Source organism: Quercus lobata, chromosome 2 (assembly GCF_001633185.2).
Source record: "Quercus lobata isolate SW786 chromosome 2, ValleyOak3.0 Primary Assembly, whole genome shotgun sequence".
NCBI classification, from domain to species: domain Eukaryota; kingdom Viridiplantae; phylum Streptophyta; class Magnoliopsida; order Fagales; family Fagaceae; genus Quercus; species Quercus lobata.
Window position 1 is genome coordinate 87,990,657 of NC_044905.1, and position 24,221 is coordinate 88,014,877.

A 24,221-nucleotide genomic window follows, 5' to 3' on the forward strand; every position below is an offset into this window, starting at 1 on the left:
TTCTTTTCTTAGCTGGGTATGCTGGACCATAGAAACCTACCAACATCCAATCCTTAATAGCATTCGCAACCTTAACAGCAATGAGATTATTGTTATGTTCAACACTATGAACCGAGACCCCCGCTTTCCACATTACACATAGGCCACCAGCAGAGCCTTTAGCATCAACAACAACTAAATCGGCAAACCCAATTGATTCCATTACAGCTACCATACGACTTTTTTTGGCTTTTGTTTCACTTAAGAAAATAATATTGGGGTTCGCCCCTTTTATTTGAGCCTTTAAGGCTCGAACTGTCGAAGCGTTGCAGACGCCCCGACAGTTCCAACCAAGGGTCCTCATGGAGAGGTTGGGGACTTGATAAGGCCTGCCTCCTCGGCCATCGGAACAGAAAAAGAACTAGAATCCAAAACAGGTGACACAGTGATTGATGTAGGTAAAGTAGAGACATTACGAGCACGGGACTTTAAGGGCTTACCTCGGATCTTGGGGGAGTAGACTATGTTAGGCTTATCCCTTTCTTCTAGGATGAAGTGCTCCAGTCGGGATTGTGGGATAAAGGTCTCTGTTTGCGGATCAAAATAGACAACTTCAGACTCGTTGATAGTCTTCTTCAACCTTTTGGCAAAGTGGGCCAATTCTTGATCGGTGATTTTTCTTTTAAGATGATTGGAGTCTTGGAAGGTTTGGGTGGTGGCGATGGGTGTAGGAAGACTACTTGGTTCAAAGCTAGACAGATGTGTAGAGGATGATGAGGTATTGGAAGTATCGGGATGGGGTGAAGTCGTAATGGAAATAGGTTCAACACGAGCTAAGGCTAGGCTAACAGGGGACTTAGGAGTGCCAATTGGGCCAGTGTTGTGGGTAGGTGTTATTGGGTCATGGGATAAGTGGGTTGGGCTAGAAGTAAGGGGTGGGACAGAGCTTAATGTATCAGCTTTAGACACGGTACAATCACGCGATAGAGCGTCAGGTAAGGCATTACCTGTACCCTTTGGCTGCGACAATGCTGCCAAATTCTGTCCAGGAGCACTACTAGCTGATCCTTCAGCAGTGGGAGAGACGCCAGACTTCACAACAGATGTCTCATTCAGCTATATTTTTGTCGGGTTCTAGTTCGTGGGAGCGTCTATCCTGACATGTGGTGCTTGGCTGACCGGTGGGCTGGGGCTTGGGGCGGTGTGGACATCCGGTGGAATTTCTTCACTCTCAGCCCTTAGCCAAGGGCCTGAAGCTTTGAAATAATGGCCATGCGGATTGCGAAGGAGCGCAGTCTTCCCTGTACAACTACTATCATCGTGGTCAATGATACCACAGTTATAGCAGAATGTGGAAAGCTTTTCATACTTGAGACTAATCCACAAGTCGTTTAGATTGGAGCGGGGGAGAAAAATCCCTGGAAGCAGAGGGTGGGATAGGTCCACTTCTACTTTAATGCGCGTGAACTTTTTCCAAACCCTGCCGCCAGCTCCAACTACATCAACCTCTAAAACAGAGCCGGCTAAGGAGCCAATCTGCTTAAGGTTTTCCTCAGAGTTCCACAATAAAGGGAGGCTGTGTACTTGAACCCACAGAGTGGATGTGGAGAAATCTACTTCGTGCCAGTCTAACTCCGGATTCCATTGCTTCAAAATAAGGTGTCCGCCGCGGATGGACCAAGGCCGCCTTTGGAAGGCTCTGTAGCGGTCAACTTCATGTTGGAATCTAAACACGAACACATTGGTGTCCAGGCGATTAACCTCCATAGGGTAAACTGGTCTCCAGGCTTTAAGGACCACATCTTTGACAATACTCGCTCCGATCGGCCGGGAGGAGATGATTTTTCCTAGCAAGTTAAGACATGAGGAAGGAGGGTTTTGGTTTGGATGGAGCTCAAGTCGGACACATTTTTCAGTCCGAGTGGCGAGGTCAGTAACCTCCATCACACTCAGGATGGGAAGGAAGGCTTCAAAACGGTAAAAGGAGTACTGGGTTTTGCAGGGATTGAGGGATGAGGTTGAGGGGAGAAAGGAGGAAGTTGAGTAGGTGACTGAGGAAACCGAATGGACAAAAAGCAGCTAGAGGAGAGACAAGCTCAGAAGAATAGTGACAGGGGCTACAGAGAGTAGAGAGACTAGCTCAGAGGGAATAGCTCAGGGGGAATAGTGACTGGGGGAAAGGTGCTACAGAAAGCACGGGAAATACTTTCTTCGCTTACTTTCTTAGAAAATAGATGAGGTAAGGAAACCGAAGAAACCAACCATTGTTTTCCCGGTTCGGTGTATTGCGGTTTTCTTTTTGTCTCGGTCAGTATCGGTTTTGAAGTTGGCAAAATCAAGGGTATCAGTTCGGGGTAAAATATGGCCTTCACACCGACCGAAACTAACCGATTACAACCCTAGTTAGGGGCAACATAGGGGTACAAGGAGCACTACTAAATTGCTAGTGCATTAGGGGGGACTTGAACTCACATCCAAAGTTGTACTCGCTCAAGTTCTTTACCACTAGACTACCAACCCAGTTGGAAATTAACATCTTTCATATGTAGACAATCAACAACTAAACATTGAAAAAAAAAAAAAAAAGAGGCATTGTAATGGAAAGAGTTATTGAAGTTGAGGTCAAAAATCACTCTGTTGTTTTTATTTATTTATTTTTTTATGGGAGCCAAAATGACTCCTTGTTCACCTATAGTTGTAGTTGTCCATGCATTCAAGTTTTAATTGGACAGTCTAGCTAGCAAAGGAATTACATGTAAAGAATTTAATGGTGGAATGAGACTCAAAAGCTTATATTGATGGCCTTCTGAAGACAGATGATTCTCCATCATGAAAAATATTTATGTTATTAGAGGATATTAATAGGAGGTCATTAGATTTGTAAATTGGCTTTAAACTTTAAAGAACAAGTTTGAAGAATGTTTATTGCCTCGCCTCAATCTTTTCCAGTTGAGTTTGCATCAGCCTCAAGGCATGTTCGTAATTCTAATTCCCCTAGTCTAATGTGATGGTCTTTCTCGCAAACGCATTTATTCCGGAGTGGTTTGTCGAGAAGGGATAGATTGGTTCCATTTCCGACTTCCTGTACTTTCAAAAATAAAAAACAAAAACACCTTTTAAATGGTCATTATTATGGTTTGGTGAGGCATTGAGAATTTGGGACCTAGGGGAATTTCAAATCTTGATGAACTTATTAATTTACACTAATTAGTAATTACCGTAACCTAATCGCCCCATAATAAATGAACTCGTCGGTACATACATTAAAAACTGTCGCACATTCCGATTCTACCCTCCCGGCCGTTAAGCTTCCCAATTATACGTAACATTCCACGCGCATTCATTGCGCGTGTTGAAACTGTACCCTGTTCCCCATAGGCACAGCATTCCAACAAATCCCAAGTCGCCACGTTTCACCATCTCAAAGATATTTCCAGGAGACCAAAAATATCCTACAACGACCCCTTTCTTCACCTCTTGCAACCCCACACTCACAATCTCCCCACGTCACACCCATCCAGGGTCATCCTCGACATATAACATCAACCCATGAGGTCAATTTCGTCCAAAAATAAAAATAATACCACAAAAAGCGTGTATGTGGGACTCACTGAACTCTATATGACTAAAAAGCAAAACGTCCTTTCCCTTCGTTTCCCCTTTTATAAATACTTAGGACAGTTATTAGGGTTTTTCAGCCTCATTGGGAAGGTAAGGATTTCGTGAGAGAGTGACACAGATAGAGAGAGAAAAAATGTTAGCATATACAATACAATGACCCATTTCTTCTCTCTGTCCGTACACTTCTAAAGGGTTTCTTCATTTCCCAGTTTTTCTATATATATAATGACCAAAGCAAAGCAAAGATACCCACACACCACCACTCATCAGTGAGAGAAAAAAAAAAATGGCTCTTTAAAGTTTATCTGTCCGTACATAGAGTCAGCCATTTTTTCTTTGAGCTTTGAGCTTTTTGAGAGAGCCGAAATTATACAACAACAACAACAATGACGTGGTCTGACGGTGTGACTGAGTCAACCCAGAGGCCACAGACTCGCCCAACTCAACTCCCTTACTTGCCTCCACACCTCAGAAACAAGTACAACAATGGTGCTATTTCCTCCATGCCCACTTCTTCTCTCAACGACGACTATGCCAACAACAACGCCAACTCGTACGGCTTTACTACTGAGTCAACTCAACTTCCACTCGGACGAGGAGGTCGTGGTTACGGCCACCGTGGCCGTGGTGGTGGCCGTGGAGGACGTGGACGGTTCCACCAAACCCAAGAGCAAGACCCGTACAATATAGCTTCCAAATTTGGGGAGCTAGAGGTCAACGTTGACGACGACTCACCAGAGTCAACGAATTTCGCCGCCTACGAGGACATTCCGGTGGAGGTGAGTGGGTCGGAGGTACCATCGCCGGCGAGTAGCTTTGAGGAGATAGACTTGGGTGAGAGTCTGAATAGGAATATAAAGCGGTGCAAGTACGTGAAACCCACTCCGATTCAGCGTCACGCTATTCCCATAGCCTTGGCTGGTAGAGACCTCATGGCTTGTGCCCAAACTGGGTCTGGCAAAACCGCTGCGTTTTGCTTCCCAATCATCCACGCCATTCTCAAGCTCAACCGTTTATCAAAGCCGGGTCGGGTCGCTTTCCCGCTCGCTCTCATTCTGTCCCCGACTAGAGAGTTGGCTTGTCAGGTTTTATTTTCTTTTTCTCAAAATGGGTTTTGGTTGAGATATTCAATATTGGGTTTTTGTGTTTTTTGAGTTTTTTTTTTTTTTTAATGTGTATTTTTGTGTGGTAGATTTATGAGGAGGCGAAGAAGTTTGCGTATCAGACTCGGGTCAGGGTCGTTGTTGCCTATGGTGGGGCTCCGATTGTTCATCAGGTTTGTGGTTTTTGATATATATATATATATATATATATATATATATTTTTATAATGTTGCACATACTTGTGTTGTGAGCTTGGGGCTTTTTGTTTTGTTGGGTTTTTCAAATATGCTTTGTTTATTATACATAGATTGTATTTGCACTGTGTTGGGTTGTTAGGAAAAGATATGGAATAGAAAATGGAAATTTGAATTGACTTTTATCATATTGAGTATCTTAATAAAATACTCTAGGATGAGTTTGCATTTCAATACCCTCTCATGTTATACCACCCATGATGTCTTATGTTCTGCTCTTCACTTTTCATGGTGGTGGTGGTGGTAGTTGTTTTTATTTATTTATTTTAGGTATTACTTTTCCTGTGATTTGTCTTATGTTCTGCTCTTCACTTTTCATGGTGGTAGTGGTGGTGGTTGTTTTTATTTATTTATTTTAGGTATTACTTTTCCTGTGATTTTTGTTTCTTCTCTGTCCATTTCATCACGTGGATTGCTTACGTGATATACTGTAGGTGCCCGGATTAGGGAGTAAGGACATCTTTAGAGTTATGTTGTGCTGACCCAATTTTCTTCTTATTATGTCATCTTTGCCATCATTCCCCACATTATCGAACCCCACTTTGTGAATGGCTTGTATTTATAAATTTCTTGCAGTATGTTAAGGAACTATATCAAATTTTTCATTAGATTCTTTCATTTTTGTTGTTATGTATTTTTATGCCTTACTGTAGGGACCTCTTGTTGGATTGTATAGAATGTATTATATTGTCAGATAGTCAGATAGCGCATTGGATCAAGTCCAAGTATTTTTATTGATACATCTTCTGTATGTTGTGTTTGTCAAATGTATTGTTCAGTTCATGTTTTTAAATCAGTTTATATGCCCACAGGGTTTCTTAACTTACAATTGTTTGTGCTTTTATTGTCCCAATTTTCTTGGTACCCGTGGGCTACAACCATGGGAAATTGCCCTCTTTCGATCCTTGGTAAATATGAGATTCAATTCCTCATGTTTGTCGTTTCCACTTTCCTTCTAACTTTTGATTCTGCAGTTACATAACTTGGAAAAAGGTGTTGACATCTTAGTGGCCACTCCGGGGCGGTTAGTGGATATGATTGAGAGAGCCAAAGTTTCACTTAGTATGATAAAATGTTTGGCATTAGATGAGGCTGACCGGATGTTGGACATGGGTTTTGAGCCCCAGATCAGGAAGATTGTGCAGCAAATGGACATGCCTCCATGTGGTTCAAGGCAGACAATGTTTTTCAGTGCTACTTTCCCAGATGAGATACAGGTCTGTTGACATTTTTCCCTGCTCATTTTCATATCTTGCTCTTGTGCTTATTTTTGTGTGTGTGGGCAATGAGTTAGATTAGTAATTTTCTGCATAATTCTGGCATATATAAGCCATATGAAAGTTGGATATTGTGCAGACAAAACAGATAATTCCCAAGGACGTCTTTTATTTCTGATCTGCTTGTCAATCTCATTTATGGTTCTCATTGAGCAGATTATTTGGTAAAAGATCATTTTGCATTCTCTAAACTGAGTGCTAAGTCTTCTCTTTGTTGTATATAGTTTGAGAAATGCTACTGGAAATCTTCATATTAGATTGTGCATTGTAATATAATTTGATAAGTGATTTCTGACTTCTTCATAGATATAGACTCCTATTCATTATAACCCTGTCCATCTTTGGTTTGTTTTTGAATCATTTGTGGTAAATCTAAATCTGTTTGAGCCTTAATTTCTCTTTTTTTTTTTTTCCTTTTTTTTTTTAATTTTTAATTTTAATTAAAATAAAAATGCAAGGTACTCTTGCATAATAATGAGAATTGTGTTTCTTTGTAGTTCTATTTTATGTACTTGCTCCTATGACAGAGAGTATGTGTCTTAGTTCTGTGAAGGCTGATCAGTTGACTTTGATTTTGGTTAGAGCATTGAACCTGAACAATGTAAATCGTGGTTGGGCCTGGACTGGTTTATCTGTATATGATTTTTTTCATTAATTTTAGTATGTGTCAGGAATGATAATGTATGAGTTTGCATAGTGTTTATAACATTCATACTTGCAGAGACTTGCATCGGATTTTCTTTCAAACTACATATTTCTGTCTGTTGGGAGAGTGGGTTCCAGCACTGATCTTATTGCTCAAAGAGTCGAATTTGTTCCCAATATGGATAAAAGAAACCATCTTATGAACCTCCTTCGAGGTCAAGAGGCAAATGGAACTAATGGCAAGGTAGACTGAGTTTTGTTGTTTACAAATTACCCATTCCTTTGCTTCGTAGTTTCACAGTGCTGGCCGTCGATTCGTATACTTTTGCATGGATGGTTATGTTATTTATACGATAAATGTGGCCTCAACTGTTAGCATAAGCTGCTGATCATAAACCATTTCATTTTTTGGTCTTCGCAGCATGCCTTAACCTTAATATTTGTTGAGACAAAGAGAGGAGCAGATGCATTAGAACACTGGTTGTCTTTGAATGGTTTTCCAGCAATTGCAATACATGGTGACAAAGTGCAAATGGTTAGCTCAAATTCTCTTTCTTTCAATGTTTTCATGTCTGTGCATCGGCAACAATGGTAACTGTTGCCAACTATGCACTTCTGTTTATATTTTGATTTAGAGCAATTTTTTTTATACTATTTATGCAAATAGGCTCTCCATTTGATTCAGGTAGAGAGACTATTACTGTGTTTTTCTAAAAATTCAATATTAATAATTGAAAGTATATTTTTTAGGAGAGAGAACGGGCTTTGAAATCATTCAAAAGTGGTTATACTCCCATTTTAGTGGCAACAGATGTTGCTTCGCGAGGTTTGGACGTTCCACATGTTGCCCATGTCATCAATTTTGACTTGCCAAAAGATATAGATGACTATGTCCATAGGATAGGGAGAACAGGTCGTGCTGGTAAATCTGGTCTTGCAACTGCCTTTTTTAGTGACCAGAACGTGCCTCTTGCAAAGGCACTTGTTGAACTCCTGCAAGAAGCAAATCAGGAAGTTCCTCTTTGGCTTAATGATTATGCTAAGAGGGCATCAAATATTGTTGGTGGTGGTCGGGCCCGACGGTTTGGGGGCAGCAAGTTTGGTGGATATGACTTTCGTAGAGATGCCCAATATGAGATTGAGAATGATCCCTATTCAAGCACTTATGGCAGTTTTGATGGTACTACTTCCTCTTATGATCTTTCTCATACTAATTCCTATGCTGCTACTGGTGTTGACTCTTACTCTACTGGTTCATATGGGCATGAATTTAGTCATGAAACTGTTGAAGCCAGTGGTTGGGACTAGACTACTGGAGCCTCTCCCTCCGTCTCTTGACTTCTGTTCTCTTGAAGCAGTATATCTATATATGGTAAATAAAATACGTGATCATAGGTTTTGCATACAAATAGCTTCTGAAGACTAACTGCAGACTGGAAACAGATAAACAGATAAGAGTATAATCCTTAGAGCTCCCAATCTAGATGATGTTCATCCAAATGAGAATGAAGCTTTACTGGGTATTTTTTTGTAGGGGTACAAGGAATAGTTCTTACTTGTCTCATTTTGATCAAATGCTGTCTATCAGAGCTTTCTTTTGACTGTTAAACTATATTTCTCACCAGTTGAGTACATCAAGCTTCTACTTTCAGTTGTGAAGGAGCTTTTTGCAATATATGGTAGCTGTTTGTAATGAGGAATATTTTACAATGTGTAAAGCTTCATTACTTTAATATCAGCATTGAGTCCAGCTACGAGTTTAGAATTTCACCCAAGTTATTTTGAATGATTGATTCTCTTGTTTGGATTTGAATTTTTGCTTCAATGTGGTCTGCCATGTTAGGTGGTTTGTGATTCCATTTTGATGATTTGTATCGTGCAATTGTGACATTTCATTAAATTTTCTCTTATGTGAGGCAATGGGAATAGACTCAAAATGAGGGAAAATCATAAGAGAGGGTTTTGATGTACAATTATGACCAAATAAATTTATCTGTTTTCAATCATACAAAAGGGTGTATAAAGTTGGGGTTTATGCCTAATAAGCTTCATCAACGAAAATGGCCAAATATCGCGCATACACACACACGTGTATATATATATATATATATATAGATCTATCACTTTTTGAATACTTGAGTTTGGTGAAATTGAGTTTTTCATGGTACTCGAGTTTATAGAAAACTCGAGTACCATACAAATTTTCTAAAATTTTTCGGGCTATAAACTCGAGTACCATACAAATTTTCTAAAATTTTTCGGGAGTATATTTTTCAAAGAATTCGAGTTTTTGGAACTCAAGTTTCACAAACTCGAGTTTCAAAAAAATGATAAATGTCTAAATATTTTCAAAACAGGGGTAAATTGCTCATTTTTTTTGCTAAATAGTGATAGTGGGCCATTTTTGCCCAGCTTCATCTACTAAATTAGCCTAAAAAAAGAGATTCCTCATCTACTTTCATTTTCTAATTAATTACCTATTAAAAAAAATAGCCATTTTCTATTATTGTGGAACATAAGAGCATCAGCAAAAGGCAGTGGAACATTTAATTATAATCGGTCAATATGCTTTGCTAACCAAACCCAAAATTGGGCTAACAGCTAGCTTCATTTCTAGCAACTTCAAGCTACAGTGTATGAACTTTTTGTAACCTACATCTTTCACTAAAAAATTAATATGATTATATATTTTGAAAATTTAATCGTTGAATTATGTGTTATTTATGTTTTTTAACATATGTCAAATTTTGTGTCGATAAGATATTTTTTATGATTTGAACTATAAACTTATTTTTTATGCATAATTCTAGATCACAAAATCTTAAAATTTAAACATTTGTCTGATGACATAGTTATTTGATATTTGATTTTCTAGAAATTTTGAAGCATATGAAAGATATAAGAAGAAAACATAATTTAATGGTGAATTTGTCAAAATTCACATTCATTACATTCAATAAAAAGATATTGAATGGAGTTATAGCATTAGACTGCAACTAAGTTTGTTGTTAAACTTCGCCAAATTTAAACAAATTTGACTTGGATAGTAGTCTAGCAAGATATAGATCATGAGCGTTGGCTGATCTAAGGTACGTTTGATAAGAGATTTCTAGTAATGTTGTTTAAGTTTTTTGGAAATACCTATGGGTGAAAAAATGTGAAGATACGTATTGTGGTGTTTAAACAATAGTTTTCATTGTTTAAACACCGTTACCAATCTCCCTCTCTCTCTCTCTCACACAACTAGATTAGAGAGTATCAATCATTGATGGTAAAAATCTCCCGATCTCGACCTTGTCCTTGAGGTAGTAAAAAAAGAAAAAAATACCAAAAAAAAAAAAAAAACTCAACTCAACATGGTAGGTGAGGGTTGTCTCACAGACGTACCTTTGACAGTGATAAAACACACTTCTTTCTTCAGGCCTTTCAAGAAGCATTAGTTAGATGAGATGTTGCCCGATCGAGAAGCTAATGGAGGACTTTGCTTGGTTGATTATTGGACCTGATGACCAACTCTTTTAAACTTGTAGACATTGTTGAATATCTTATAATAATTTTTTTTTTTTTTTTTTTTTTTTTTTTTTTTTTTTTTTTTTTTACAAGATAGAAATTCTACTCTAATATAATCTAAGTGTATATATGTGTGAAACTCTCTCCTGGAGACTTTCAACTTCGGCTCTTGCCTCCCACTCCACAAGAACTTTGTACTTGTGGAGTGATTATCACACCAAGTGCGTGCGATGGTGGGAATTTGAGGACTTAAGATATATTCCTTCCGTTTCAAATTGTTGATACTATTTAGAAAATCCAACTTTTTAAAGAAACATCTTTTAATACATTGTCTGTCAATTAAAAACGTACAATTTTTCAAAACATTCCTCATTAATTTAAACTAAGGAGAAAAAATAGCATTGACATTTTAAATAAAATAAAGGATAAGATATGAATTTTATTTATTAATTTATGAAAGATGACTATTTTGGGACATTTTAAAATGAAATAGATGACCAATAATTTAAGATGGAAGGAGTAGTAGTGATTTAAAAATTGACAGTAATTCTTTGACTGTGTTTCAATTTGGGTGACTTCATGGAGGAGTCAAATGCTAATATAATAGAGTCTTGAGATTTAATTTTAATTAATAAAAACCTTGAGTACAATTATATTTTTATGATGGAATAAAATATAATTAATAGTAAGTTTGGGCTTGCCATGAGTTGACAAGAGTTCTAAGACCCATTGGAGCTGGGCTTTAATTTTCCCTTTGGTCACATACTCATATCTCAAGCCACATATGACATAACTAAATCCCAATTGGGTTGACCATCTGATTATAAAAGGATTAGTTATTAGTTAATGAAAAAAAAAAATGCAAAATGATACTGCAATCAAGGTACGTTAAAAATTAGAAGAGAAAAGTTATCTTTCATTCTAGAAAACCGTATGTTTGTAGAAACAAGAAGAAAAATCGTTCTCCTTCAAGAGTTACTGGGAAGGAAGAGATCTCCCCATCTCGGGATCCTTGTGGTTATTCAGGTGAAGGTTAAAGTATTCACAAGATCAAGTATTTTCTACAATTCCTTTTGAAATTTACTGCAAGGTATGCATTCTTGGAAAACTCTATCTAAGATTCAATTTTTCATGTGATCCTGACAAATAGAATAATAAGATGGAGTCTTTAATTTGTCTATTCAGCGCTGCAACATAACCTTATTACCAAGTAATAGTGATAGAGACAGTGCTGTCTTGTGAAAGCTAATTAAATCTAAGCTAACAGCCATCTAATCTACTTTAATTGGTTAATCTAGCCCGAATTCCTCCTATCATTACCGGAATATCAACTCAAACTTTCATAAATTAAGATTCAGGCTCTCAATCAACTCTAAGTATCCGTTTGGGTACAACTGAAACAGACACAGCGTTTGCGTTTTGGCGTTTCTCTTTTTTTTTTTTTTTTTTGAGAAAGTGCACTGGTGTTTTTTTGCTTTTCCAGTGGGTCCCGTGCACTATTTACGGGACCCACAAACCTCTTTTTTCAACAAAATTTTCATTAAAAATGGGTCTCATGGTACTATTCACACATTTAAAAATTATTTTATTATAGTGTTTTCAGTTTTTAGCAAAATAAATAGTATCTAAACACACCCTAAGTGTAGGTCCAAGTTGTGGCCTATTAGAAAGTTCAAGTCCTTTTATCCCCTTTTATTCTCTCTCTCCTCGATTGTCAACAAAAAGTACAAAAACATTTCTTTATCTTTTTTTCTTTAGTTGCTGGTATTTATAAAATATAATATTATTTTAATGAGATAGATTGCAAAGAATGGGATGTAAGAGCACTCACAGTAGTGGTGCTAAAAAACTATTTTTAGCACCATAAACTACAAATATTAGACTGCAGTAGTGTAGCTATATTTAAAAAATTTAACTCTTGAGCTATAGTGCACAACCATCTATAGCTGTGCACTGTAGTTCAAGAGCTAAACCCAAAAAATATTTTTTATTCTCCTTTTGCTTTAAAATATTGTTTTAATTCACCCAACACGTTTTACTCTCTGTCTTTCTTCATTGAGCTTCTCAGACACTTCTCTCTTCTCATTCTCCCTTAAATCGATCTTCATTGAGCTTCTCTCTTTCGTGCCTCTCTGAGTAAATCGTTGCCGTCTTGCCACTGATGGGTCGCCATCACACTGCTGAGGATCGCCATTGTGCCGCTAGATGGATCGCCGTCTTGCCGCTGATGGGTCACCGTCATGCCACGATGGATAGCGTCATGCCACTGGATGGATTGCCGCTGTGCTGCTAGGTAGATCGCCGCCGTGCCGCCCCTCTTTGGGTGGATTGTAGTCGTGGGTTGCTAGATTTTGTGGTGGGTTCAGGTGTGGATGAGTTTGCAGTTGGCTTGTGTTGGCCTTTGATGGTTTGGATTCGTGGTTAATGGCGGTGTGCCGATTGGTGAAGAACATGGGTTTTGTGGGTTTGTGGTGGTGGATCGTGGCTGGTGGCAGATCGATGGTGGGTTTTGCCATGAATTGGTTATGAGTTGGTAACTAGGTTGGCTTGACACAGCAATGAGTCGTGGTGCCGTGAGGGGCTATGGGTTGAAGAGAGGGAAGAGAGGGAGAAGACAGAGATAAAGATGAATAGTGAGAAAAAAATAACAAACAGGTGTTTGTGGATTTATATTATTTTATTATGTTGAAAACTAAAATAGATCCACTGCTGCAGCATGTGAGTAGATAAAATAACTTTTTGTGGTGTCAAATAGCTAAAATTATAGTTTCACTGTTGTGAATGCTCTAAAGCATGTTGTTGGCCTAATTATGTAAAATTTCAATTCAAAAAAGAAAATGATGTAAAATTGATAAAGTGACTTTTTTGGGATGTAAATGTCCCCTCGCCCATCAGATGTGAATGTTCTTATGGAGTCTAAAAGACTTTCACAATCATGTTCCAGGGCACATGGCTAATTAGCCTATAAGCAAAAATGATAGGAATGATTTAGGAGGGTTTTATTTATGGACAAAGTTTTTCTCTAAACTAACTTTGACAATTTATAAAACTAATAAGTCACATGACTCATCAAATAAGTCATGTGACTAAAAGTAAATACAGTAAAAAGAATTTCGTCAAAAATTGTTTGGAAGAAAAATTCTTCCTTTATCAGCTTTTCTGTGCATGACATGATACTATATTTTTAGTGTTTGTAAAACCCTTTTGCCATCATGTATACATAATAAGACGAAGTCATTTCAGTAAAAAAAATGAAGTCATTAATTTGTCTATTCAATGCGGCAATATGATCTTACTACTAAAAGAGACAGTCGTATTTTGAAGTCTCATAAAATCTCTCTCTCTCTCTCTCTCTCTCAGTCGTATTTTGAAGTCTCATAAAATCTCTCTCTCTCTCTCTCTCTCTCTCTCTCTCTCTCTCTATATATATATATAGAAAATTCAATTAAATCTACCATTGAAGTCAAATTTTGAGTCATGTTTTAAATTATTTATTTTTAAAGAGAGTTTTATTTCTTAATTTTTGAGTCAAGTGTGAGACTAAATCATAAATATGTATTTATGCATATGCATGGGTTATAAACTAGTTTTAAATAAGAGAAATGATATATTTACAACATTTTTACAACAAATCCTAAGTGGCAAGTTGTTACTAGTTGTGAGTTGTGCATCACTCACAACTTGTCATGTAGGCAAATTGTGATAAATGTTATAGATTTTGTTGTGATACTAACATTATTCATTTAAACAAGCAATCTAATAATCTACTTGAATTGGTTAATCTAGCACAAATTTTTCTATCTTTCCAGAATTTCAACTCAAACTTCCATAAACAATTAATCTGAAATTTACAAAATTTATCCGATTTTCATCAGTGGTGCGGCTACGGCCATTCATCAATCAACAATCTTCCATGAAAATGATGTGTAACAGAAATTTTTGTATTGATATTCCATTAGTAAGTAGCATTTCATTGTACCAATCTTATATTTTGTAATAAAATTGTTATGAATTTTCTACGGTAACTACTACACTTATTTTTAAAGAACTCAATCTATGAGTGTTGAATTATTTTAGCAATTAATCATAGCAACACCATGGGCGGCTCCACTTGGAGCCCAGGGGGTTCAAATGAACCCCCTGAAACTGGCTCAAAAAAACTGTATATAATATTTTTAAATATTGTTTTTGTTTTGACCACCCCACCCCCCCCCCCCCAAAAAAAAAAAAAAAAAAAAAATTGAGCACCCTGACATTAGATTTTTTTTAAGCCCAGCTGAAATAAGTTTTACTATGATCATCTTAATAATATTTTGGCATTTTTAAACACAAAAAAGCCCAATAACAAACCAATTTGATCAAAAATCTGAAAAAAAAAAAAAAAAAATACTAAGCCCAACAACAAAAATAGAAATTTGTTAATCTTAAATCTTAGAAAAAGCTCATTTAGATCTTAAAAAATTTATAATATAAATATCAAATAGGAGATTAATGGATGAATGATTACTTGATTATAAAAGAGATGTAATTAGTAAAATTGATAATGAAGATATCATGTAATGATTTCAAAATATGAAACATCGTAAAAGCAATTATAAAACTATGTGTTTCAGTTTTTGTTTTATGAATTTTTTTTTTTGTAATATCGATATATTCAAATTCTTTTTTGTTTTAAATTTTCTATAATTTATGTTTCTTATTAACCTCTCTAAAAAATAATCCACAGCCGCCACTGAGCAACAGAGCAACACTGTGTAGCTAAATTCAAGAGGAGGAAGAAGAATAAAAAACCAAAACAGGGCAAACAAAACTTTGTTTTTGTTCGAGAAATGGGGTTGTTTAAAACTCTTTGAGCACCCTGTCTCACATCCACCAAATTATTAAACAGAAGAAATACAAGATTAAAAGCGAGAAAAAACCATTAACGTCCCTTGCACATTCATCTCAGTTCCTTGCACATTTTAATTACCAACCCATTCATCTGAGTTCCTTGCACATTTTAATGATTTTAGCCCACTGATCAAGCCCATGAAGTTGGACTGAGATGATCCTCTACTCTCTACAGCCTTCCTAGCTGCATTTCCAAGCTCCTTTGCTCGGTTCCTCATCTCTGCAGCTTCTTCTCCACTTCCCATCAAAAACTTCACTGCCTTCTCTATGTTGTTCCTCTTCACTACCTCCTTGGTCTCTTCAGCCCATATACTCCATTCTTTCTTACCCACAGCCACTCCAATTTTCAGTACCTCTGTCACCAATTTCTCAAGGTAAAATTGCTCCGCGTACAGAGGCCATGCGATCATTGGCAAGCCAGCAGTCACACCTTCTAGCAATGAATTTGAGCCACAATGAGTCACTTGTCCACCAATAGCTGGGTGTTCCAAAATCAGTATTTGTGGTGCCCAACCTCTTATTATCAAACCCCTATTGCTTTCTTTCATTCTCTTCTCAAAGTCCCCAAGCCAACCTTCACTTTGATCCCCGTCCTTCTGCCGAACTACCCAGATGAATTGGTGACCAGAAGCTTCAAGACCATGAGCCATTTCAATAAGCTGAGCTGTTGGGAACTTGCTCGAGCTCCCAAAACATATATAAAGAACAGAGTTGCATTCTTTGGCATTGAGCCAATTCAGCAATTCATGTTCTTCAACAGCCGCCTTGTTACCTCTCTCTACCTTGTCTGCTACATCTTTGTTCACCCGCAAAGAAACCGGTCCTACACTCCATGTCCTTATGCCCATGCTATTCTTATGAAGCTCCTCATAAGCACCTTCGAGCTCATAAAAGCTATTCGCTAATATTGATCCATAGCTTCGCCGCTCTGATTCTTTGATTTTATCCATCAATTGAGTGTATCCATTTGGGGTTCTAAGCCATTCTGGAAGTTGCAACCTTGTCATCTCAATCTTGTTTGGCAAACCAGGAAGTAAAAATAAGTCAGTATCAGAATTTACACTCTCATGAGGTTTATACTGTTGGACACAATTCTGGGCACATAATGAAAAATAGCATGTAACATATAATAAAAGCCTTGGGATACCGAGTTTAGCTGCAGAATCCACGGTCCAGGGATAGAACATGTCAGAGACAATGCAGTCCGGTTGCATATCCTGAAATAGTTGCTCGATTTGTGGTTGGAGCAGTGATAGTCCGTGAAAGAGTTTAGAGGTCATGCCAAGGGAAGTCACAGTGTTGAAGTTTTCTATGCCTTGAGGGAGGCCAACTTGATCAGAAGGGAATTGAAGGACATGGGTTTTGATTTGGTGACCAGAATTAGCATTGCGGTCAATGGCTTTTTGGAAGAGAAGGGCATTGGCTGGGGTGGTAATGATAGTAACGTTAACACCATGCATGGCAAATAGCCTGGCAGTGTCTACCACGGGAATCAGGTGGCCTGGGGCCAAAAAGAATGGAAGGAAAATGACTTTTAGTTCATTCTCCATAATGTGTTTCTCTGCAGCTGAGAAATAATTGGTTCTCTAGCTAGTGAAGTAGGGATTATAGGAGCAAGTGTACCGTATACGAAATGTAATGTATAATCTCATTTTTACCTACGCCAGAGAATGTATGCTTGGGAATTCAAAAACAAAAATATTTTGTTGGAACTTGGAATTGGATTCGCTCATATATCAAGGGGTTCAGAGTTATCTGCATGGAATTTCAAAAAAAAAAAAAAAAAAATGTATTGTTGGAAATTGAAACCGCTCAATATTTCTAGGAGTTAGCTCCAACTTTAATTTAATTTAATGTATGCTTATAAGGAGATGTGGATCCGAGTAGGAAAATAATACAGAAATGGTACTAAACAAAATTTAACATATCCATTCGTTCTCTCTCTATAAAAACGCCAAACATAATTAATATAACGAAATACATATCTATCAATGTGCGTGCTAAAAAATATTACTTGTCGTTCTATTCTATTGTTGCTTATTAATAAGTATTTTGTTCTTAGAGCCATAACTCACTTCTTAGCTATCCTCCTGCAAGCTGCAAGCTGGCAACCCACAACTGGTGAGTAACCCTAAGCTTTACTCCAGCATAATGGAAAGTAACACTTGGGGCATTACGGCTGATTTTCAATCAATCCTTAAATGGGCATGGCTAACTCTAGGCCTAGAAAAATACACCATGTTTCTGATGCATGAGTCTACCCTCGTGTGAGGGAGAGAACTTATATATCCGATAGGTGATATGGAGGCACAACCCAACTCTCTTTAGGCTTGGATAACATTTATTTATTTATTTTTTTATGAACTGGATAATTTCATGCATGCCAGGATCAAGCCCATACAATTTAAACGTGGACTTAAAATAAAGTGTGATTTGAAAAGTAAATTTGGATTTATTTTGGTTTTTTCATGGACTCAAAGCAGAGATTTTGTTAGTGGGCTATGGCCACTTTCAAAATCTATAGATCCATGAGAAAAATTACGTATTATTCATTTTCATGCAAATAAGATCTTGACTGGTCTGCCCTATATGACTGAAGGTGCAGCTTAACCAATTTTAGCCCAAAAAAGCATGTTGCTTTATTTAATGGTTTCTAACAATATTTGTCACATGTAGCAAGTTTCCTAGGTGCGGATGTGGCCCAAAGAACTCGACTAATTGGATTTAGTCAATGAATTTCCTCAACTAATTAATGAACTTATATAGTTATTATTTATCCTCTTGCTAGTATTATGAATAAATTTTTTGTAAAAAAATCATGTGTACTGCAAGATTCATTACTCGACAATAATGTAAATTCAAAATAAGAAAAGCTCAGTGATGACCGAAAACGTTTGGCGAGAGCATCAAAATTGCTAAAGAAGAACCTTGAGAAGCTCCATAACCATGAACCATTACAAGAGTGGGAGAATCCTCCTTGGCATCAAATGTAACCGCTTTGATAAACCTTGATTTATTGCTTTTAGAACGAAACCACCTGATTTTCGTGCCGGGTAGGTTAGAAACTACATCATTATTTCAAAATCACACAAACACCACCAATAATTATCATTATCAAACCTACAATTCAAACTACTTAAGAAATAAGAATATGTAAAAGGAACTAAAATATCATAATTTCCAATAAGAACGCCAATTTATATTTCAACCAAAAAAATATTAGTTTTTTTCATCGAATTCAAGCAAGGGAAATTAGGCTTATAGTTTCCAAATTGGGAAAAATTAATATTCATTTATTTCACAATAATAAAGTATGAAGGTGGTTAGTGTTTTGAGAGAATAAAGTGTAACAACCCAAGAAAAAACGCTAACTACATCCGCGTTATACATCAAAAAGACTAGTTACGTATAATTAAAACTTCTTGTGTGTGTTGTGTAGGGTGTTGTGAGTCTTACATTGAGCATATACTGGGTTGATCTGAGCTTTGTTAACAACTACAAAACTAGTCTAATCATCCACTTGAATTGGCTAATCTAGCCCAATTTCCTCCAATCATATTTTAATTTCAACTCAAATTCTCATAACCATTTAATCTGAAATTTAAAAAATTTATCCAGCTTTTATAAGTGGTGCAGCCACGGCCATTCATTATTAGGTATACACGTGCATGTGTGTGATGTCTTACATTGAATAGTAATAACAAGACTAAGTTTAAATAGCAATAACGAGAGTGAGTGATTAATATAACAATTAAGCAGTATCCCCATACAGTATTAGGGCTACTCAATTGTCTGCCCAATAAATATTTTCTTCCAAACAAATGGTATCAAGCACTTCTATCCCAAATACAATTAAGTCCTGGAAAGATACATTAATAATGAAAATAAATACGCACAAATTTGTCACTAAATAAAACCAATTAATATAGACTTCTCAATCTGCCCCTAGAAATATTTTCTTCCTAACAAATGGTATCAAAGCTCAGGGTTGTGTTTAACAAGGGTGGTCTCTTCAAAGTGTTTTCTCCCCAACCTTATTCAATCAACTATCTTCATTGAAAATGAAAATAAAATTTTTTTTTGAGAGATTTTGCGAAGCATCAATGTTACATATTCTTAACATTCCATAACCATATTCATCTCAGTTTCTTTTAGATTTTAACGATTTTAGCTCATTGATCAAGCCCATGAAGTTGGGCTGAGATGACCCACTATTCTCTACAGCCTTCCTTGCTGCATTTCCAAGCTCCCTTGCTCGATTCCTCATCTCTGCAGCTTCTTCTTCACTTCCCAACAAAAACTTCACTGCCTTCTCTATATCCTCCCTCTTCATCACCTCCTTGGTCTCTTCAGTCTGTAGTGCACTATATTCTTTCTTACCCACCAATTTTCAGTACCTCTGTCACGAATTTCTCGTGGTAAAATTGCTCAGCAAATATAGGCCATGTGATCATTGGCAAGCCAGCAGTCACACCTTCTAGAAATGAATTCCAGCCACAATGAATCACTTGTCCACCAACAGCTGGGTGTTCCAAAATCATTAGTTGTGGTGTCCAACCCCTTATTATCAAACCCTCATCGGGTATGTCTGGAAAGTGTAACCTTGTCATCTCAATCTTGTTTGGCAAACCAGGCAGTAAAAATAGTTCAGTATCAGAGTTTACACTCAGATGAGGCTTATATTGTTCAACACAATTCTCGGCACAGAATGAGAACTTGTAACATGAAATAAAAAGCCTTGGGATACCGAGTTCAGCTGCGGAATCCACAGTACAGGGATGGAAAATGTCAGAGACAATGCAGTCCGGTTAAATATCGTGAAATAGTTGTTCAATTGGTTTTTTGAGCAGTGACTCTCCCATAAAGAGTTTAGGAATCATTTTGAAAACGGAAGTGGTAGTGTTGAAGTTTTCTATGCCTTCACTTCAGGGAGGCCAACTTGAGCATAAGGGAATTGGAGGACATGGGTTTTGATTTAGTAGCCAGAATTAGCATCGCGGTCAATGGATTTTTGGAAGAAAGGGGCATTGGCTGAGGTGGTAACGATGGTAACGTTGACACCATGCATGGCAAATAGCCTGGCGGTGTCTACCACGGGAATCTGCTGGCTCTGGGCCAAGAAAAATGGAAGGAATATGACTTTTAGTTGATTAACTTGAGACTGCATAATGTCTTGATTTCTCAGCTAAAACAAGATGAGTTCAAATTTTCTGTCCCACTTTTTCTGCTTTACTCTATATTCCACAAATAAAAACTTGCCACATATTCATATAATTAATTAAATACTATCATTATTGACTTATTAATTCTACCATTATTAATTAATGGTAGTATTTAATTAATTAGGTAAACATGTAACAAGTTTTTATTGGTAGAGTATAGAGTGAAGTAAGAAAAGTGGAACAGAAGATTTGGACTCAAACAAAATTGGGTCTCTCTAAGTAAGGAGTATGGAAGTTAGAGTTGATGATTAGATGATGAAGAATGTGTTATGTGTGTATACATTGTAATCTGTAATCTCATTTTATAGCAACAAAAAGAGAATCTCATTTCTTACCTAGTCAATTACACCAATATTCAAGGGTGGATGGAGTGGGGCTAGGTGTGGTCTATGGTCCTTTTGACTTTTCAAAAATCCTCTCTCCTTCTTTTATTTTTGGTAAAAAAATAAAAATTAATTTTGAATATTAATTTCAATAATGCATTTATATAGGGTCCGTTTGGATTGAACTTATTTTTGCTAAAACTGAAAACTGAAAATACTGTAATAAAATAATTTTTAAATGTGTGAATAGTGTTGTGGGACCCATTTTTAATATTTTTAAATATGTGAACAGTGCTGCTACAATGCGTGAATAGTAATTTTTGTCTTATGCACAGTAAATTCATGTGATTTTACTATTCATGCGCTAAAAAAAAAAAAAAAAACCCAAAACACTAAATGCAGACGCGCAAAACGCGCAATCCAAACGGGTACATAGTTGATTTTTTTTTTTTTTTCACCTAATTACTCTTATGTCATACATAATGTCGGGGGCGAAAAGGTTTCCTTCTCGACAAATAAGATTTATGTTGGGTTGGGGGGTCTAAATCGAAACTCAACTTGGGCTTGATGCACGACTGAAAGGCTATCGGTGAAAATCCAAGAAATCCACTATATTTTATGCCTTGGGCTTAGATTGGAACTGACAAGAGTGGCCCATGAACAATCTCTATAACGAACACGTCAGCATCGTCGAAAAACATACTGTAATAAATAACCCAGCAATAAAGCGTTTCTGCAGAAAATAGCCCAGCGGTAAAGTGTTTGTACAGAAAATAGCCCAGCGGTAAAGTGTTTGTACAGAAAATAGCCCAGCGGTAAAGTGTTTCTGCAGAAAATAGTCCAGCAGTGAAATGTCCCAGCGGTAAAATAAGACAGAATAGAATAAAACTTCAACTGTTAGCTATTTCACAGTTCAAGGGAAATATCTACACTTTCAAACTCATCATCCGTTAGCTCTGGAGAAGAGTTTTCTAATATGGCGATATGAGGGAAAAATTCTATAGTAGCAGTTACATCATAACCATTAATAGTAAATGAATAAGTAAATATCATGGGTCCATAATAACAAATAATGAAGAAAACTTAGTGTGAGATGAAGTGTTTGTACAGAAAATAGCTCAGCGGTAAAGTGTTTCTGCAGAAAATAGTCCAGCAGTGAAATGTCCCAGCGGTAAAATAAGACAGAATAGAATAAAACTTCAACTGTTAGCTATTTCACAGATCAAGGGAAATATCTACACTTTCAAACTCATCATCCGTTAGCTCTGGAGAAGAGTTTTCTAATATGGCGATATGAGGGAAAAATTATATAGTAGCAGTTACATCATAACCATTAATAGTAAATGAATAAGTAAATATCATGGGTCCATAATAACAAATAATGAAGAAAACTTAGTGTGAGATGAAGGGAGAGAAAGAGATCCCAGCAGCGCAGCAAGATCATTATGGTGCCAAGGCATGCTCATGAATATAATATATGTAGTGAGTAGAGAAAATCATTTGTGAGTAGTATGAGTAATGAGTGAGAGTGTATAGTAGTACTGTTGGAATGTTCTACTGGGGCAAGTAAGTGTTTATGAGTAGAGCTATAAGAAAGTATTTGTGAACTAGGAGCTGGGGAACTTAGTTTCTAGGCTTGAAACTAAGAACTCAGAGACTTTTTCAGAGCTTAGAGAAAGCTTAAGCAAAGAGGTTAAGGAAGAATCTTTCTGGTGTATGTCTTAGTGTATTGTTGGTTGTTGAAGCATTAATGGAGAGTTCTATTTATATCAGGGTTTTCAGGGGGTGATTAGCAAATAATCTTTGATGAATCTTTCTCAATCTCCAAAAATTTCTTAGAGAATCGTTCTTAAGATTTTTAGCTAAGAGTAATAAGCTCAACTTTAGAAGGTTCTTGCTGTTTTGGATAATAATTAGTTGGGTTTCTGGCTTAGCATTGAATGCTGATTAGCCTTGACTGATGGGATTAGAGCATGTTTTTAGGCTAATGATCTTGGTTATGCTGCTGCTAGAATCAGAGTTCCCTAGGGCATATTGGACCACCCCAAGCCAAGTGTCAACCTTGGGGCCCTTGCTGGGAACTCTGTTGGGATCCCCTTGGTGCCCTCCAAACCACATTTCCCTAAATTTCCCCATTTGGGGTTCATGTGCTTGGTTCATGAACCAGATGATACACATTTTTAGTATGAAAATGAGCTGATTTTATGTCGTTTTAGGAGCTTCACTGGCCTGGTCATGGCAGCTTTGGGTTCTTGATTGAATGAGTTGAAGGAGAAAGAAGTAACAGTTGGTTGAAGCTTTCCCAGCTTTTATTCACATCACTTTCAGCTTTATGTCACTTGAGAAATGATGGGATTTCAGCTTGTGGGGAAAGGATTCATCCCCTGGTGGACACGTGTCTGTTTTCTGATCTGATTAGACAAGTTGAGACTTGATGGGAAGGGGCTCCAGCTGTTCAATTGTTGCTAAAATTTGGCTGACCAGTTCACGTGTTTTCCAATTGCTGAGATTTGTGTGTGGGCTGGCCTAACCCAGCTGGGCTTTGTAGATAAGCTTGCTTGGGCTTGGTTAACTCTACAAGATGAGTAGTTTTGCCATGGGTGATATTCATGGGCTTTATAGTTAGTTGATTATGTAAATAATAGACATAGTTTCCATAAAATTTTGTGAAAGAAATATTATTTTGAGAGATGAGTAATTTGTATTTCCCATGAGTTAGGGACTTAACAAGTGTCAAAATAATATTTGAATTTAGTAAATATGTGCCAAAGTAGCATTTGGGCTTTATGAGATAGTTGCCAAAAGAATATTCAGCCTTTGCAAAATAAGTGCCAAATTAACATTTGGGATTTGAGTATAAAGTAATTGTTTTTACCAAAATATTATTTTGGGCTTTGTATGATGATTGCTAAAATGGATTTGGGCTTTGTAAAATGAGTGCCGAATTTTAATGTTTGGGCTTTGTAAAATAGATGTCAAATTAGCATTTGGGCTTTATGAAAATAGTGTAAAGATAATTGCCAAAATAGTGTAAAGATAATTGCCAAATTAGTACTTGGGCTTTATGAAAGAGTTGCCAAAATAATATTTGGGTTTTATGGAATAGTGTAAAGATAGTTGCCAAATTAGTAATTGGGCTTTATGAAAGAGTTACCAAAATAATATTGGGCTTTGTAAAAATAATGCCAAATTAGTATTTGGGCTTTGTAAAATAGTGCCAAATTAGTATTTGGACTTTGTAAAAATAGATGTCAAATTAGTATTTGGGTTTTGTAAAAATGATTTTGAGATTTTGTAAAGTATTGCCGTGTAGCAACGGGCTTTAAGGTGCCATGTAGCAACAGGAATAGTAAATGATATTGTTGGACCTTTTTGGGCTTTGCCCACAAGGTAAATG

The 24,221-nt window shown here is 36.9% G+C and overlaps 3 protein-coding genes across 3 annotated transcripts; 1 reads left to right on the plus strand and 2 right to left on the minus strand.

Annotated features, from left to right (window-relative positions):
• The first annotated feature begins 3,664 nt into the window (after nt 1–3,664).
• LOC115977050 (DEAD-box ATP-dependent RNA helicase 37-like) lies at nt 3,665–8,704 on the plus strand. Its single transcript, XM_031098685.1, has 6 exons — nt 3,665–4,685; nt 4,793–4,876; nt 5,932–6,174; nt 6,956–7,123; nt 7,301–7,414; nt 7,630–8,704. The coding sequence occupies exons 1-6, from the start codon at nt 3,987–3,989 to the stop codon at nt 8,185–8,187; spliced, it is 1,866 nt and encodes a 621-aa protein (XP_030954545.1). The 5' UTR covers nt 3,665–3,986; the 3' UTR covers nt 8,188–8,704.
• Nucleotides 8,705–15,350: 6,646 nt separating this feature from the next.
• On the minus strand, nt 15,351–16,897 carry LOC115973517 (soyasapogenol B glucuronide galactosyltransferase-like). Its single transcript, XM_031093781.1, has one exon. It carries the CDS (start codon nt 16,827–16,829, stop codon nt 15,351–15,353), a length of 1,479 nt encoding a protein of 492 aa, XP_030949641.1. The 5' UTR covers nt 16,830–16,897.
• Nucleotides 16,898–19,420: 2,523 nt separating this feature from the next.
• Nucleotides 19,421–19,820, minus strand: LOC115973522 (UDP-glycosyltransferase 73C6-like). The gene is made up of 2 exons (XM_031093788.1): nt 19,677–19,820; nt 19,421–19,633 (listed from the first exon to the last, which is right to left on the minus strand). Exons 1-2 carry the CDS (start codon nt 19,818–19,820, stop codon nt 19,421–19,423), a joined length of 357 nt encoding a protein of 118 aa, XP_030949648.1.
• Nucleotides 19,821–24,221: the final 4,401 nt, after the last annotated feature.

Coding starts and splice junctions, on each gene's coding strand:
- LOC115977050 (XM_031098685.1), top strand. CDS start 3,987: ATGACGTGGTCTGACGGTGTGACTGAGTCAACCCAGAGGCCACAGACT. Junction 4,686..4,792: donor CTAGAGAGTTGGCTTGTCAG/GTTTTATTTTCT, acceptor TTTGTGTGGTAG/ATTTATGAGGAGGCGAAGAA. Junction 4,877..5,931: donor GGGCTCCGATTGTTCATCAG/GTTTGTGGTTTT, acceptor TTGATTCTGCAG/TTACATAACTTGGAAAAAGG.
- LOC115973517 (XM_031093781.1), bottom strand. CDS start 16,829: ATGGAGAATGAACTAAAAGTCATTTTCCTTCCATTCTTTTTGGCCCCA.
- LOC115973522 (XM_031093788.1), bottom strand. CDS start 19,820: ATGATTTTGGAACACCCAGCTGTTGGTGGACAAGTGATTCATTGTGGC. Junction 19,634..19,676: donor ACGAGAAATTCGTGACAGAG/GTACTGAAAATT, acceptor AGTGCACTACAG/ACTGAAGAGACCAAGGAGGT.